The sequence below is a fragment of the Aspergillus karnatakaensis genome (assembly GCF_047715665.1).
Source record: "Aspergillus karnatakaensis strain CBS 102800 unplaced genomic scaffold BJY04scaffold_31, whole genome shotgun sequence".
Classification (NCBI taxonomy): domain Eukaryota; kingdom Fungi; phylum Ascomycota; class Eurotiomycetes; order Eurotiales; family Aspergillaceae; genus Aspergillus; species Aspergillus karnatakaensis.
This window is the reverse complement of record NW_027395743.1, coordinates 280437-298569: the sequence shown is the minus strand read 5'-3', so window position 1 is coordinate 298569 and position 18133 is coordinate 280437. Positions and strand designations below refer to the sequence as shown.

Sequence of the window (18133 nt, the reverse complement as noted above, 5' to 3'; positions counted from 1 at the left end):
TATTAATTAGTATAGGAACTTCCTTCCTTATACTTAGTAATTTATAAAAGTTTATAAATTTAGGATTTATAAAATTACTAGTTACTCTTAAGTTAATTATAGTATTTACTAGCTATCTATTAACCTAGATTAATAATTTAAGGTATTATCCTTATTATATTATTATTAAGAATCCTGGCGAAGCTAATTTATTATTATTTAGTAATTCTAGCTCTTACTTAGGTACTATTTAATATAATATAAGTAGATATACTAATTCCTACTTCTTTTTTCTTTATATTATAGTAAATATAATGTATTTTAAAGTATCTAGTCTAGGGCTCGAGCATATAACCTAGATATTACTTATACCCTTTATATAAATAATTTATCTAGTAGTATAGGTACTTAGTATTATATTAAATATATTTAGGCATGATTAGTTTATAGCCTATTATTTTTTTAAGGTACTATACTATAATACTAGGCATATCTAATTATAATAGGTTACTTATAGTTACTATTTATACTCTAGGTATTTAGTATAATACTTGTAATTATACTACTTATAATAATAATACTTATAATTAGAAAAACTTAGTTATCTTTCTCTAATATTTTTTAGGCTATTATAATAGTCCTAGTTATCTTGCTTATATATCTCGCAGAATCTCAGGTACTAATTATATATTTACTTGTATTTTACTTAATTTTTATATATTACTTCCTAGCATGTTAGCTAGATATAGTAATACTAAAATATAATTTACTATTAAAGTTATTATTATTATTCTTATTTATTTCTAACTTTCCTGCGTTCTTAGTAATTTTATTTTATAAAGTTAGGCCTTTTGCTATTACCTAATAATCTAAAAGGGTTCTTAAACCCTTCTTAAGTAAGGTTTTTAATTAGGGTTTCAGGTACTTTAATAAGTTCCTCCCTACTAGGATTAGAGTCTTTTACTTAAGTATTAAATTATTTATTAAAAGAGTTAAAGTCTTATATAATAACTAAGAATTTACTATGCTCTCTTTCTTAAACTAGCTTAGTAATAAGTTTATTTTTATAAGTCTTATCTAACCTCTTAACTTAGTTACTTTATAAAATCTATTAAAATTAATATTTTTTTATATAATACTTATATATAAGCCTATAAGTCTTGCTATTATAACTAGTATTATATTTTCTAGCCTAGACACGTATATAAGCTTTTAGCCTTATATTAATTATATTATTAAGGGCTTATCTATATTATTTACTCTAGTTTAAAAATAAATTACTTAGGTATTCTTTTATTCTTAACTTCCTAGCTTAGTATAGTATATACTTAACTAGTTCTTCTATTTTCTAGGTAGTTCTTATAACTTTTTTATAAGCTAGAAGTATACTTATATTCTTTATATACTCTACTTCTTCTAGTAATATAGTAAAAAAGTCTTTTTCCCTAGTTATATTAAGTATTATTAGCTCTATAATAGTATTTAGTTATTTTTTTTATCTAAAACCTTTATAATTTTTCTAGCCCTACTTTTTTCTTTAAGAATAGTCTATTACTTTATAGCCTAATTTACTATAAGTAAAGTATAAATTCTTTTTACAATATTATTCCTTTTTTTTCTTAGAAAATATTATATTAAGGTCTATTAGTTAAGATCTGTAAGAATTATTATATCCCTAATTCCTTAGCTAGAATTATTATTTAATATTAGCGCGGTTTCCTCTAGTCCTGCTAGATTAATAGAAATATAGTACTTAATATTTATTACGCTATTACTGATAATAGCCTTCTCTTCTTACCTGCAGGTCTTAGAGTTAGTTATTAATTTATACTACTTGCTTAACTATTTCTTTAATAATTTTAAGTCTATTTATAATAGCTATTTTTTAAGGATCTCTTATTTAAGTTTTTTCTTAAATTATCTAATAAAGGCCTTGTTATCCTAAAATATACGCGATTATAATTACGCGAACTTAAATATATAGTAAAATATATTACTTATCTACCTTAGTTATTTTATTTCTTGTTTAGTATTTTGAGTAGTATTAATATTACTAAAGGTATTTTTTAAGTATTTCTTAAAAATACTATAGTCTATAAAGATCTCCTTAGTATTATTAGGTATTTCTTCTATATTAATAGTTTAATATTCCCTTATAAAGAGTTTAAATTATTTATAAGCTACCCTAGTAAGATAAATAAAAATAAAAAAAACTTTATTTCCTTATCCTGCAAACTTATTCTTATTAATATTAAGATAAATATTTATCTAGGTTTATTAGTACCTAAGCTTAGATTAAGTTTTATTAAAAAGTTTAAAGATTTTAAGCTTTATAATTTTTATAGTAAGTTTATTACTAAGTTTAAGGATCTACTCCTAAAGCTATTTAATTATTTCTTAGGTATTACTAGTAAAAGTAGTATTATATTAGTTAAGATTATTAATTAAGCTATTAATAATTATAGCTTAATTATTAAGCTGCTCCTGTATAATATAAATAATAAACTAAAGTTACTTTATATTAGTAAAGGGTTAGTTAGCTTATTAGTTTCTTATAAAAGCTATAGCAATAATTATTTTAAGTTAAAATAAGATACTTATATTAACTAGTAATTAATATTATATAGAAGAATAAACCTATCTATATCTTCCTAACCCTAGTAACCTCTTATAAGCTTATAATACTTAACTTAACTTACTTAATTCTTTCTTTAAATAACTTTATATCTAACTAGTATAAGGACTAGTTATAGTCAGGATTAAGCTTAGTTAAAATAGGTAAGGCTAAGTATCCTATATATAAAATATTTATAGAGTAGTTCGTACGAGTATATTACTATTCTAAAAATAATTCTAAGATAATAATATATATTAATTATAAAAAATAAGTAAGACTAGATATAGTAGTAATAAGTATCCTTAAATATCCTTTATTCTAATTACTATCTTAATTACTAATCCCTATAATAATTTTTATAGTAGTTCTTAGTAACTACCTCCTTAACTACTATACCCTATAATAATCCCCGTAATAATCTTATATAACCCGCGGTTTTTCTTAGCTCCTTCCTACCTGCCTAGTAACTTACTACTAAAGTACTCTAAACTATTATCCTGGGGTAATAGCTATTATCCCGTGACTACTATCCCTCTCTAATAATAGTTTTTTCTTAATAATAATCTTTTATAAACTGCTATCCCCCCCTAGCAGCAGTCCTTCGTAGATTATTATTCTCCTAGGGTTTTTATCCTTTCTAAACTATTATCCTCCCGTAACTACAGTCCTAACTAACCTGCTGTTTTTCTCTCCTAACTATCCTAACTAGAACAGCTGTCCCTGTTTCTGCCTTGCGACCCCGCCTTGCTAGGTTCTTAACACTAGTATAATTATAAATTATACTATCCTTAAAGGATAAGAGTCTATGCTTGCAAGCAATATTTATATAATTATATTATTTATAGAGATAAGAAAGTATTAAGAAAATAATTTTATATATTATTTTATAATAGTAAGTTACCCGCAAGAAAGCCTTTTTCTTTTTTATAGTAGCTTTTCCTTTTATAAAAAGGTTTTATTAGCTATAAAAGTTTTTTACTAGTACTTACTAAATATATATCTAGATTAGATAATAAGAACTCCTAGCCTTAGGGACTAAGGCCTATAAAAAGAAAAAATAATTATAAGAATATATAAATATCCTGCTAGTGCTAACTTAGTTACAGGCTAACTAAGTATATACTAACTTTAGAATCCTTATAAAGTAAGATTCTGAACCTTAGTATTAATCTATACTATTTACATGATTATTAAAAATAGCCCTTATTTCCTTATTAAGCCTCTAAATCCTGAATACACTAATTCAACCAAGCACACAAGAACCCCTGTTCTCACAACAACCTTAGGATTAGATAGATTTAATAATAATCTGAAAAAGAAAATTTAATTCTTAAGCCAGAAGTTTAAAAGTTTAATACTATATAAGATATTTAAACTAATTATATCTATAATTAAAAATATCTTTTTAAAACTAATCTTAGGGCTTTACTAATTTTCAATTATAATTATGCCTAATTTATAAGTTAGATTACTTTAAAAACTTAATATATCTAAATTAACTACTAATTCTAGTAGTTATAAAGTTTTAAAGGTAATTAACTTATAAAGAGAAAGCCTTATACTAGAAAATAAAGAAGTTAAACTATAAGCTATAGTCTATTAGCTAATTACTAATAAGAGAAAAATAAAGCTATAAAAAAGCACTTAAATAACTCTGGCCACCCTGTGGGGAAAGCAGCACTGCGAGCGCGACTACTAACACAGTCCTCCATACCTGGCTTGCGCTCTCGCAGGTTAACGCAGATACCGCCATTATATCTCTTAGTAATAATCGTATTATTAACAAGATCCCTGTTAATCTTGCAGCAAATAGTATCCTGCTGTATATTATGCTGGGGACCACTAGTATAATACTCGCGGGGGCGGCGCTATATATTGCGCGCATAGTGTCCGAGTCTATAAAGCAATTACGCGAGTTTGTTCCTAAGTAGGCTAATATACTACGTGTGATATATACTCCCGTACTAGTATTATCAGGGAGGATAGAGCTAATATAGCAAGCGGTTGCTAATAAGCTAAAGTATTAGATATTTATTTATAACAGGTTACAGGATCTAAAAGTGTTAAAAGGACTAATCAGGCTAGACTTTTAAAGTCAAGGCCATGATCCCGATGCGTTTTTGAAGACAAGGCTTGAGGGTGCATACGAAGCGTGGTGCGAGCAGGATACAGCGGCTCTATTAGGATGGCGAAAGAGCTGATTTGTCAGTGTTTTTGTCTGATATATATCCTTGCTGGTGCAGATTGTTCTATGTTGAGCTTCAGTAACTAAATACATATATCGCGACTATGCTATGCTTGCTTTGCTACCACCGAATGCTAGGAGCTGCGGAGCCCATAAATACCACGAGCCCCAATAATGCATCTCTTCATGAAGCAAGGATTTTCCTGTTGCCAGTAGCTTTGGAGCCTGTTAACGGGCTCTCACAATGAAGTAGACCTCGAGCGCACACTTCTACTTTCCGAGCCTCATGAAGCGCCCCATCGGACGCCGGACCGCAATGTTTGCCCACGACAAAGTATTTTACAAGTCGTAGTGGTGCCTACAAGGCCCGCCGTGTCTGGAGGCTACGGGTAAGAAGCAGGGCCCCGGACAACCTGTTAGATGACACTTGGCAAATAGTCTGCGACGTGAAGTCAGAGGGCCTCGGCCCATCCATCCATATCTTCTAGATTGTGCATATATACCAAGGAAAGGAGGGCACAAATGGTAGCATATGTGCCAGCGCTAAAGCACATTGCCATCTCATTCCCGAATTGGTCCGCAAGATAAGCTAGAATTTCCCGTCACCCATGACAAGAAGCTGAAAAAGGCAAACGTCTACAATTGAGGGCAAGATTCCTGCTTTGCGCAACCGTTGCAGCGTGACGGTAGACTCCAAAGGAAAGGGCACCCATCCCGCTGAGTGCCACTCCTCCAGCACGGCGGCATGCATGGCCATTTCCGAATCCTCCGAGGCACCAAGAGCGGCAAACCACTCGCGTGGTGGGACTACATTCAGCGACCGTCCGGGAAACACGACACTCGGGAGATCCCGGTAAAGAATATGCTGCGGGGAGACGATATGATGGATCTGTAGCCGGCCGCTGTGCGCTACAAGCCGCGACAGGTACAGCATACTCTGGGCCAGAAAGTCGGCCGTGATCCAACTCATTCCACCACCCCTCTCACTGTTGAAGTCCGGCACCATGCCCAATTGAACACTTCCTACTAGGATGCGCCGGTTGATATCGTCTTGTGCCAGGGTAGCTCCCCTTCCAGGTGCGGGCGTGCACATCGAGGCCCGAAAGATCGAAACGGGCAAGCCGCGCTCGGCAGCCCGGTACAGCAGCCGTTCGCAGGCCCAGCGACATTTGAGGTAACCAAGACTGTGATCCGCACCGGGCCGCATGTTCGTGAGGGGCACCGGGCCAGCTTCCCACTGGGGTGATTGGAGCTCCGTGCTGGCCCACGATTGCAGATGCGGCACTCCCCAAGTGGAAAGATAATGGAGTGGTTTGGCGCGACCCGGGTTCCTCGTTGCAAGAGCGAGAAGGAACCTGACTGAGCCTAGATTCGAGCTCAGTAGATGATTGTACGACTTCAATAGCGAAACCTCCGAGTCGAGTTGGTAGAGAGCGATGGTGGCCTCGTCAATGGCCTTTATTTGATCCTTGGAGAGTCCCAGCGTCGGGTGGCTGAGGGACCCTGGATACGCTAGGAGTCGCCCTGTCTGTTCTTCATTAAGATCCTGGAGCAGGTTCCAACGCTGCAAGGCCTCGAAAAGTTTTTCCGTCGCTTCTTCGCGAGACGTTGCTTCCACAGCCAAGCAGTGCGCAGTCACCGTGGTTGTCGTCAAGAGATGATGAATAAAATGCGCGCCCGCCATTGTGCAACCACCAGTCATTGCGATATCTCCATGGACTTGGTCAGCCTCTGATGAAGATACCATTTCCGCGGGAAAGTCCTCTGGAAGGGTGGTCTCCTGTTCCCAGTCAATGGAGGGCTCCGGGCTGGGTTTTTGCTGGCTGCGCAGGGCGGACTGGACCACTGTCGCCTGGGCGGCTACAGTCGACGCAGTAAAGAGATCCCGGAGCGGCATGGAGATTCTGAACTCCTCTGCAATACCCTGCTGCAGGCGAAACAGCAGCAAAGAATGCCCTCCGGCTGAGAAGAAGTCATCGTGTGGGTTCACTGAATGTGCTGCAGCCTTGCCCCCTAAAACCGCCGTCCAAATGCGGGCAATGCGAGATTGTAGAGGGCTCAATTTGGTGTGAACGCCACTCAAGCTAATTTCGTTACTCGTCACCTCACCTCCATCGCGGTTAGCGGACGGAGCCGGCCATGACTGGATCTTCTTGTAGTCAACCTTCCCGGATAATAGCAGAGGTAGACTCTCGCGAAACTCTAGCGCAGACGGTATCATGTGTGGCGGGAGTCGAGAGCGCAGGTCCGAGAGAATCACAGAGCGCATCTGCCGCTGTCTCGCCAGATCGTCCCCGGCCAGCCATGGAGCCACGACGAAAGCCGTCAGTTCGCCGTCATCCGTTGCAGTCTTATAGTGCAGGACTGCTACAAGGCTGGCATGGTAGGGGGCCATGCGGGCCTGACATACCTTCCACACTGCTCGCTCAATCTCAACCAATTCCGTCCGCATTCCACGGATCTTGACCTGGCGGTCCCCGACGACTCGACCCTGGATATGTAGTCTGCCGTCCCGGGAGAGCAGGAAACAGTCCCCCGTGCGGTAAAGCCGATCGTGGCCGTTTTTACGTTCCTCCTCAGTTGCCCATGGGTTGGCAACGAAAGCAGCGGCAGTCATGTCCGGACGGTTGAGGTAGCCCTGATTGACAGTAGGACCGCCAATATAGAGCTCTCCCGGCGTTCCTGGGGGAACCTCAACTAAATGTTCATCAAGAATATAGAATGATGAAGGAAAGCTGGGCCCCCCCACGCAGATTTCTTCCTGGTGGATGTCTTCAAGATCGAAACTAAACGTTCGTGAGCCAGGCCATCTTGAGCCAAGATTGGGAAGGGGACGATTACCGAATTATGGAATTGCAGACGGTGGCCTCTGATGGTCCGTACCCGTTGTAGATGGAGGCGGATGGCAGCCCTAGCCCGTAAAGCTGCTCAACTAGAAATGGATCAACCGGCTCCCCTCCGAGGTTAAAGCTGCGCAGACTAGTCCAGTCGCGCAGCCGGTCAGCATTCGTGGCCGTCACCAGGAGCTTTGCCTGCGTGGGGGTCATCACTACCGAGGAGATCTCAGAATCAACCACGAAGTCCACCATAGACGATGGCGACAGCATGGCCTCGCGGCCGGATATGAACAGGGTGGCGCCATGCAGAACAAAGCCATAGACCGAGGGAAGGTGCATGTCAAACGTGAGCGAGGACGACAGGAGCAGCCTATCATTGCTGGTCGTCTGGAGAGAACGATGGTATCCCTCCATTTGATACCTCAATCGCGCATGTCCAATGTATACCCCCTTCGGCTTGCCTGTGGTGCCGCTGGTGAAGACGGCACAGAAGTTGTCCGATGAGTTCACGCGGCGGGGGAGGATAGGACGAAGACGGGATGGATTGGAATTCATGGCACTCTGCACATCCACCAGCTGTATACCTGTCACACTCATAAGCTTTAGACGCTCGCTATCGCTGAGGCGATCGATAAGCACCGTCTGGAATTGTGCGTCAGCGGCCATACTCTGGACGCGCTCGAGCGGATACTCTCGATCGATGGGGACGTAAACGCCTCCGGCCTTGAGGATGCCGCAGAGCGCTACGATGATAGACCAACCGGGGTCTCCAACGAGACCTACACGGTCTCCTAATTGAACCCCGTGATCGAGGAGGGCGACAGCGACCACGTCGCTGCTTGCGTCCAATGCTTGATATGTGAGCATACGATCGCCGTCGGCAACAGCCGGTTTCAAGGGAGTCTTTTGAACAGCATGTCGTAATCGATCGAGAAAGAGATCATCATTAAGCTCAAGGAGCGTCGGGTAATTTTGATGCTCTGGGCGCAGAACGCGCTGGACCAGTGCGCGCTGGCAGGAAGATAGCAGATCAAGGCTTGCCAGGCTGCTTGGTCCGTCGTCCGCTAGCACGCTTTCGATGAGCGCCTGGTAGCGATGCGCTAGCTCTGCCATGCTCTGGGTCGTGTAGAGAGCCACATCAAACCGAAAGATGCAGTCAAGCGTGTTGTCTGCCGTCTCCTCGATTTCCAGGTAGAAATCCGCCTGCGAGCGTGCGTTATAGTGGTCGTAGTGTGTGAATCGGAACGACCCGTAATCGTGCTCGGGAAATGCTGCCTGCATCTGGTAATTGACCATGACCTGGACAATTGGACTGTGGCTTGATGCACGGGGGACGTTGAGGTGTTGTAGCAGGTAGTCAAATGGCAGGAGACGATGCTTGTAGGCTTGCACGCATGTCTGCTTTGCACGGCCGAAGAGCTCATGCACATCATCTTCAGAGTCTAGACGGAAGCGCAAAGCGAGCATGTTGACGGTGAATCCCACCAGTCGATCGAATGCCGTGTGACCGCGGTCTCCATCAGCAATGCCAATCAGGATATCCCGGTCACCGGTGAGCCGATGCAAAAGAATGCTAAGGCACGTTGTCATGAACATAAATGGCGTGATTGCACGTTCACGGCAAAAGCCCTTCAAGCGGCTTGTCAAGGTAGCGTTCAGCGAGAGACTGGAGACATCAGTCTCGTACTGCTTAACGAGAGGTCTGGACGCCGTGGCGGCCGAGGGTAGAAGACTGATGGCCTCGGGAATACCCTGCAATTCTGCCGTCCAATAATCCAAGGATGACTGTACGAGGCCTTCCTTCTTCAACACTTCTTCCTGCCAGAGCGTGTAGTCAATAAACTGGTAGGGGACTGGGGCAAGCCCATCCTCTAATGGTCTTCCGGCGAGGATGTTGTGGTATATAAGGCTGGTTTCCTCGAAGATGACAGGCACAGACGCCCGATCCCAGGCCAGATGATGGGAGGCTAAGTAGAACTTCCAACCCGCAGGATTCTGCACCAGCCAGCCGTGGATGACATGGCCACCCCTGAGATCAAAAACGTGGCCGCGCGCTCGGCGAGTGACCTCGTTCTCCAGCTCCCACCATCCTTTCGACCCGTTCGTCTCTATGCGAGTCAGGGGGAATATGGCATCAGCATGCGGTATCTGCTGCAGTCCATTGGCCGTTTCAGTGATACTTGACCGGAGTATTTCATGTCGCTTCATCAGTGTCGACCACGCCCTGATGAATGCTGGCACATCAACTTCTCCGGCGATGTGGCAAACTAGAAGGAGATTGTAGACCGTCTTATCCGTGAGTAGCTGCTGCATAAACCAAATTCGGCGCTGTGAGTGTGACACTGGCCTCACCGTGAGTGCTTCTAGAGGGCCATGTGCCACGGGCACTGGAAGACCGGCTAAGAGAGATGCTGTGTCTGCCTGCGAACTGTGAGTGGCGAGGAAATCCTGACAAACGTCTTCAATGAGGTCCGCGACCGAGCTTGCACCGAGAATCTGGAATATATTGACATCTAGCTCAAGCTCCTGAAAGAACCAGGACCGACAGGCAATCGCGTTGAGAGAGTCCAACCCAAACGTCGCCATTGGGCGGCTGGGGTCCAAGGTTCCCGCATCATATCCCAGAATATTGCTCAGGAATGCCAGGAAGGCATCGAGAAGGACCCCAGGACGGTCGGTAGGACTGGTAGTGGGGAGCCGGTCCCTTAGGGAACAAGCGACGGCGTCGTGTCCCTGCGATTTATGATCGAGTAGGAAGCCGAACTCGGCTGTGTGCGCCCAGAAGCCCAACAGCTGGCGCTGATCCTCCCGGCATTGGATGACGCCACCCAGGGATTGAAAGAGGTCAAATCCGACAGGCAGCAACCACCAGTCGGAGCATTGGGAGACATATACTGCCGCCTCAACGATCTTACACAGATCATCGGGGGTCAGAAGGGTCATACCTCTGCGGGCGAAGTTCCGCAGCAGGTTCTCCTCATCAGTCAGCACACCAATACCGGTCATTACCCCCAAAGCAATGGAGACGGCCGTCAGTCCCGAGACACGGCGATGGGCAGCCATCGCGTTCTGATATGCGTTTCCGGTGGCGTAGTTCGCCTGGCCCGGATTCCCGGAAATGGAGGCGATGGAGGAGAAGAGAAGGAAGAAATCCAGGGGGTCCTCCCGAGTCACAAGATGGAGGTTCTGCGTGGATTGCATCTTAGCCTGCAGGGCTATATCCCACTGCGCGCCGGTCATGCTGACAAAAGGGCTGTCCTGCAGTACCATGACCAAGTTCATGCAACCGATGACCCTCGTTCGGGCCCGGATACTACAGAGAGTAGCCTCTAGATCTTGTAGTTTGGTAGCGTCAACCTGACGGATCTCTAATACAGCGTCGAAGGGGTCTATATCGCGACGCAGAGATCGCTCGTCCTCGGGCTTCATCCCGCTTCGACTGATGACGACGAGGTGTCGGGCGCCTTGGTGCACCATCCATCGTATCAGATACTGTCCCAGCCCACCGGAGCCACCGACTAGGACATAGGCTCCACTGGCTTTGAAGATGCGGCGCGGTTTTTGATACGTGATAATGCCACGAAGTTGCGCCCGGGTATGGTCATGCAACAAAACGGTCAACGTCCGGTGGCATGCTGCATGATCGAATGCCCCTTGATAGTCAGCAATGGGGAAGACAGGGACTGGGTCATCGACTTGAAAGCAGTCCGTAACAAGAACGTTAGCGAGGCTGCCGTCATTTTGCTTGAGGAATGCTTCTATGTCAACAGGGGTATTATTCACAGACAAGCATCCAGTGTCGTCATGAACGCGGAAGATCTTATTTGAGGTCGGACTATGCCCTTGGGTGTCGTTGTCGAAAGCGAGCTTCATTGAGCGGCAGACGTTGCGCAGAGCACCACCCAGAGCGCCAGGCATTGCGATGGCGACACGCTCTGTCGAGGAAGACCGAGCGCTGTCTTGGAGAGCAGCAAGAGCAATCGCATGCGCCGCAAAATTCACCGCCGCCTGAGAAGGATCCAGGTCAGAGGCTATCGGCCACACCTGCGCAGCCGGCACAGTAATATTGAGTTGATGCGCTCCAGCATACCAGCCTACAACCGTTTTAGGGACATTAGCTTGATCGTCGCTAGATGCTATAATGGTACCAGCAAAGAAATGACCAAATCCAGGCCAGCTTGCTGCAGCACGAGGGTTCCGGAGTATCTGACTGTCCCAAGGATCGATCACAGACGTGTGGATGAGCACCGTCACCGTTCCTGGAGCGGAACCCTCCACCAGATTCGGCACACGGAGCTCAACCATAGCCTTTCCTGGCTGTGCAGGTTTTATACCATACGTCAGCTCTAGCCCAGCGGCCTCGACGCATGATTGTCGAGGGCCTCGGCGGCCTACTGCAGCTGCGAGCTCATCATCCGGATGGTACCGAAGTAAAAAGACCTGAGAGCCCTCAACCAACATCTCAATCTCAGTGTCCCCCATGAGCAAATCGTGTTGGGCATTCAGAATGATTGATCCAGTTGCTGCGGGACCATGCTCACCGCGAAAAACCAGGCTCGCAGCTCGTAGTGACGGATGCTCAGACGAGAGGGTCCTCAGAAAGCTCGCCACAACGCGGCCGAAGGGGGTGCTTTGAGTTTCACCAGAGACCCACAGCAGACTTCGTGTCCGCGGGACCAGGTACTGAAGCGTTGGAAGCAGTTTGTCGCCCACAATGTCTAGGAGAATCGTTCGAGGCCCCATGTCCAGGATGACCACATCGACCGGCTGGGAACGGGGCTGCGATTCAACAAATTGCTGGACAGCCAACAAATCAAAGCTTACAGGTTGGAAGTCGAGGTCTCTTACAGACCCCAGGGATGTGGTGGCTTCGCATTGCAGAACAAGTGTCTCGTTCGCCTTGGGCTCTTCCTTGCCCAGTGCCGTCCGCCGTTGACCGAGAATCCACTCAGTTGACCCAAGACCATGGAACTGCGCCACTTGATCGAAGTCTGATGCGAACCATCCAAGGTCTGTCTCGTCAGGCAGCGGGATGGCTATAAGTCCCTTGCGATGCAGTGCGGGTGTATATCTACGTATTGCGTCTGGGTTACCAAGGACTAGGTGATACTCCGTTTTGGGCCTTGCACGGTCGACCAGGTGCCAGCGTGGTACATTCCATGCGAGATCTGTCCCAATTACGTCCACCCGACAGAACTGTGGACGATGGTGAGGACCTGCTTGGGGCAGTCTCGAATGTACTGTCGAGACCTGATGCTGGTCCAGTCCCGCCAGGGCGAACTCGCACATGGGCCACTTATGACACACTAGGGCCAGAAGCTGCTCAAGGGAGAGTACCTGCGATACAGGGCCGAAACGGGTTATGTCCGGTAGGATTGTAGGGCGGAAGAACAGCGACTCCAGAGGGAGCTCTTCCTGGGAATGTTTGAGAAACTGGTAATGCAACCCAGTTATTGTCAGATGGGATCCCTCTGGCTCTCCAATTTGGATCTCGCCAACGCCGTACGTTTCGCGGACTCTTGCGACGTTGATGTGGAATGCGGCTTGGGCAGGACGATACGAGATGGGCATCTCCAGTCGGTCAATGGCCAGCAAGTCATACTCGGAAGGAACTGGTGCTCTACCCAGCATTGCCCGCGGGAAGTTAACAAGGGTTTCCAACAGCTGCAGGTCCCAGCTGCCAGTCTCGTCATCCACCAAAGCACTGGTAGTGGCACCGCTGACTTGGGACTCTGTCGCATGGTATATTTGGATTCCAGCGACTGTATCAGTCTCCATAGCCTCGCTACCCTTAGCATTAATCAGTTTTGATGTGAAGGAGGTCAACGATTCGAGGGTCAGGTCGCCGGAGCAGATTTGCTGCCATTCGATCGTAGCACTACCGCCGATAATAGAAAACTCATACGTCCCCGAGGCAGTGCGCTCCATCCGAAGGCTGGTTTCAAAAGGACTTTCTGCCTCCGAGTCAACAAGGGCTATCGGGATATGTCCGTGGAAATTAATGCCCTGCAGGGCGATCCTCTCTGCCGATACATATTCCTCCTCGGCGACAATCTGTCGTGCCGCTTCCAGCGCCATGACGATGAATGCTGACTGGGGCACCGTGGCCCCATTTTTGTTCTTTATGGTTACATTGAGCATGATTCTGATATAATGCGGCATGGGAGACACTTACATGTATCTCCTCGATCCATGGCATCTCCTTTCGCCTCCAAATATTCCTCCATAAGCGCAGTAATGGATTGTCCCCGGCGAGGCGAGCTCCCAGGAGAGGACACCGAGCAAAGCGGCGATTTCTGACCTGCAGACTTAATCGTGACTCCGCCCAGTGGCTGACTGAGTGATCCCAAACATATCCGGGAAGGCCCGTTACAACCCGACCAGAATAAACACTTCCCAGCTGGGGGCTGTTTACCTGGTCTACAGAGATTGAGAGTGTACAATGGATCATCTGCGCGGTCGAGTCCAACAGTGCTTCCAAGTCTGGTCTTCCGCGGGAGCAGGACCCCCAGTACCTCACCTCTCTCATCCCAAGTGTTGATAAGAGCTCTATCGTCGGGCCTTTGAGCGCAGGATGAGGTCCAAACTCAAGGAATGAACCGAAGGCCTGATGGCAGTCAATCGCAGCTTTGACGGCGGTAGTAAACCGCACTGTCGAGACCATGTTGTCCCTCCAGTATTGGGAAGTGCAGCTTGCCGGGTCGAGCAACTTGCCCGATACCGAGGAATACATCTTGCACTGAGCGGAGGACGCGGCCGGACGAGCTTTGACGGCGTCGAGAGCCCGGATGTAACGAGCTGCGGCAGGAAGCATGTGATGGGAATGATAGGCTTGTGCCGGCGTTAGTGTACTGTTCGATCTCTTATGGGTGGCATTGGGCTCATATACCGGTGTCCACATGCAGCAGTCTACAGAATGTCCCCTGTGCCTTCAAATGATCATGTATCTCAGTCACAGCATCTTCATCCCCGGAAATCGTGCAGCTCGTTGGCGCATTCGTGGCAGCCAGACTGACACGACCAGTGTATGAGCCCAGCAATTCTAGGACCGCGTCCTCACTCAGCCCGACGGCACACATGGCGCCCTTTCCCCCTTCATCTTTACCCCGGACAAACAGCCCGCGGTAGTAGGAGATGGCCATGGCTTCTTCCAAGGAGTGGATACCTGCCGCGTAGGCCGCTGCAATTTCTCCCGAGGAATGTCCTACAACAGCTGTCGGTGCGATCCCGTAGCTTCTCCACTTTTCGACCAGGGCGATCTGCAGGGCTGTACAAAGAGGCTGCGAGTATACTGCCTCGTTAATGCGAGAAGACGCCTTCGGCTGGAGTAGCTCGGCGACGAGGCTCCAGGGCGGAGCATCGGGCAGACAGGATAACGCCCGATCACATTCATGGATGACGGCCGTGAAGAGCGGGCAGCAATCTAGAAGTTGCCTCCCCATCTGCGGCCACTGCGCACCCTGGCCCGTGAAGATCCAAAGCATGGTTGGATTGACAGGAAGGGAGGCTGAGACGGCCGAAGCCTCGCCGGTGGCAATTCGAGCAAGATGGCTCTTCAAATCTTCAACCGAAGAGGCCACGAAATAGACGGTCTTGCTGAGCGTAGACCGTCGAGACAGCAAGGTGTAGGCCAAATCGACCAGGCGAGGAGGTTGTCTACTGACAAATGCCGCATACTCGGCCGCCAGACCTCGTAGCGAGACCTCACTGCCCGCCGACACCTTGAATAGATACGGTCTTTGATACGGGGGGCTAAGCGGCAGATCGTCCGGGATATATTGCTCCAGGATGACATGCCCGTTAGTACCGCCGAATCCAAACGAGTTAACCCCGGCTCGTCGCACCGCGTCTGGCGTCGGCGGCCAAGGTGTAGTGGTTGTGGGGACCAGGACTCGATCATGGGGTATCTTCGGGTTGGGAATCTCGTAGTTCATCTGGCTGGGGATGAAGCCGCGTTCGAGGCACTCGACCGTTTTGATAATCCCCGCTAATGCGGCACAGGATTCTAGGTGGCCGATATTACTCTTGATGGACCCAATGATGAGTCTCTGACTGTCGTCCTCTGGAGTTTGCAAAGGACGAAAGACGCGACTGAGCGCCGCACATTCGATCGGATCTCCCACTGCGGTGCCCGTCCCGTGAGCTTCGACGTATTGCACCAGGGTCGGGGATATATCACAGCGCTGGTACAGTGCAGATAGGTTTCGCTGTTGTGCACTGGCTGATGGCAAGGTAATACCCTGTGTTCTGCCGTCCTGGTTTAGTCGGGTGCCCTTGATGACGGCCCGAATCGGGTCATGGTTCTGGACTGCCTGTGCGAGTGGCTTCAGGAGTAAGGCAAGACAGCCCTCGCCGCGCGCATAGCCGTCGCCTTGCGCGTCGAAGCTGCGACACCATCCGCTTGGGCTTAGAAAGCCGAGCTCGGACATGTGGACGAACATGTCTGGGCTGAGAATGAGGTGAGAGCCGCACACTAGTGCTGCTGGGGACTCGCCTGTCTGCAGTCCCCGGACAGCCTGGTTTAGCGCCACCATTGTCGACGAGCAGGCCGTGTCGATGGTCAGACTGGGACCATGAAGATCGAAAAAGTAGCTGATGCGGTTGGCAGCCATTGAATTATGCATCCCGGTTGCTGCGTACTTGGGTAACTGATCAACGTCTCGCAGTAGCGAGGCCTGGTAATCGTTACATGAGATTCCTGCACTGGTAAGTTTTCATTTGCTCTCGTCTCGGAGGGTTGAGTCCGTTCTAACCGGCATATACGGCAGTGTCAGTGCCCTGGATGTCCTCCAGGCGGACTCCAGCACTCTCGAATGCTTCGTATGCCACTTCTAGAAGAATCCGGTGCTGGGGATCCATGGCCGTAGCCTCGATGGGGGAGACGCCGAAGAATGCGTGGTCGAACTTGTCGATGTCCTGGTCAAGTAGGTAGGCATGTTGCACATTGGTAAGACCCTTATCTTCTCCGTTATGGGAGCTATAGAATCCATCAACATTAAACCTGTCAATCCTTCTTCGAACATCCTTCCTGCCCGCTAGCATTTCCCAGAGCTGCGATGGAGATTGGGCGCCGGCGACGCGGCAGGACATGCCTATAATCGCAATATCGTCAGCTGTTGCGTTTCTCGTCATCTTTAAAGTTAATTTGGTTGGACAAGGTCGGAGGACAACCGGACCGTTCGCGGATAACTCTCTAGCAGTATATGTTGCGGGGTGGGCTCTACAAAGAGACGGAATGAAGCGAGGGGTGCCGGCCAGCTCGCTCAGCCACAACCACCCCTACCGGCATGCAGCTGTAAGGAGTCCCTAACTGCACGTCGCCCTTGAATCTGTTTCTCCCAATTACGCACTGCCAAACCGTCCTGCACGGGTGTGGAATTCCTTGTGTATGACTCGGGATTTCAAATTGCCCTCCACCCATCAGAGAGTGCGTCACGTACTACTTGGCGGTTGATTGACTGATCTAGATAGCTAGGATCGTGTTATATCCAAGGTAGAGCTTTTAGCGAAGCTCATCGACAAAAGAACTACCTCCATCGCATCCTCCATCCATGGGAAGCTGGCCCCAGTGCCACCATGGATTTTTTACTGTCTTTCGTCTCGGACAGATATCAGTGAGCTCAAAGTCCAGTTTGATCTTATAATTTTCTTTAATCCAGCGCAAGGTTGTCAATGCCTTGCAACAGTCAGATGTGGTGGATGCAGCAGCGGAGAGGACATGTCTGGCTCCTGCCGCCGAAGCTCCCTTCTTCTCATCAAAGTAGCTAATACTCAGAGAGCCAAACTCTGGGGGCGCGAGATTGGCAACACTGAAGACATAGTCTGTATCAAAGTACGGCGTTGAAGTATTCGACACCTGGTAGTTGAGGACATGCGCCTTGCACCCCTTTTCGGTGCATCCGTACATCTTATCTGTGTATTCGTACCAGATAAAGTCACGGGAATCAGGCTGACAATGCGAGTAATTGGTCCCAGGAGAGGGTGCTAGCCACCTGTCGACTATCTGTTATTCACCATTCTCTCAACGATCATTCTACTACTCTTCTAGTCGACAATGGGGGGAGCACATACCAGCCAAAGCTCAAGTAGCCTTTATCAGTGGCATAGGAGAAGAAGTTGGCGCCTTCCAGGGTGTTGTCTGCAGGCTGCTGAGTGGTCCAGTTTGGATGGTTGATCACGGCAGCTCCATTGAAGAGGAAGGGCACTCCCCCGGGGATGTTCAGCGCCCCGAGACCTGCATTGACAACCACGGCAAGACTCCCAAGGCTAAAAGTGGCAGACAGGAATTGCTTCATTGCTGTTGACTGGGTAGCGGATAGACTTTCCTAACCCCCTTGCATGTCGGTAACACAGCCGGCGTTTTATCTTCTACATTGTTCGAATCCAAATATCAAAGTGTCATCATGATGACTTTCGTGACCCTCAACATGTGCGACTGGACTCCTTGCTGGTTGCGGAAATCTTTCTTTATGGGTCGATTGAAAAACCCGGTACCTTTGTGCAGTGTCTCTGGGA

The 18133-nt window shown here is 47.2% G+C and overlaps 2 protein-coding genes across 2 annotated transcripts; both read right to left on the bottom strand.

Annotated features, from left to right (window-relative positions):
• Positions 1-5370: 5370 nt before the first annotated feature.
• BJY04DRAFT_219370 (putative polyketide synthase) lies at positions 5371-16750 on the bottom strand (the record flags this gene model as incomplete). Its single annotated transcript, XM_073716581.1, has 5 exons — positions 5371-7567; positions 7623-13738; positions 13794-14449; positions 14508-16316; positions 16372-16750. The coding sequence occupies 5 exons, from the start codon at positions 16748-16750 to the stop codon at positions 5371-5373; spliced, it is 11157 nt and encodes a 3718-aa protein (XP_073570188.1).
• A 370-nt stretch (positions 16751-17120) lies between these two features.
• BJY04DRAFT_228648 (uncharacterized protein) lies at positions 17121-17913 on the bottom strand (the record flags this gene model as incomplete). The annotated part of the gene is made up of 2 exons (XM_073718890.1): positions 17121-17610; positions 17690-17913. 2 exons carry the CDS (start codon positions 17911-17913, stop codon positions 17121-17123), a joined length of 714 nt encoding a protein of 237 aa, XP_073570187.1.
• Positions 17914-18133: the final 220 nt, after the last annotated feature.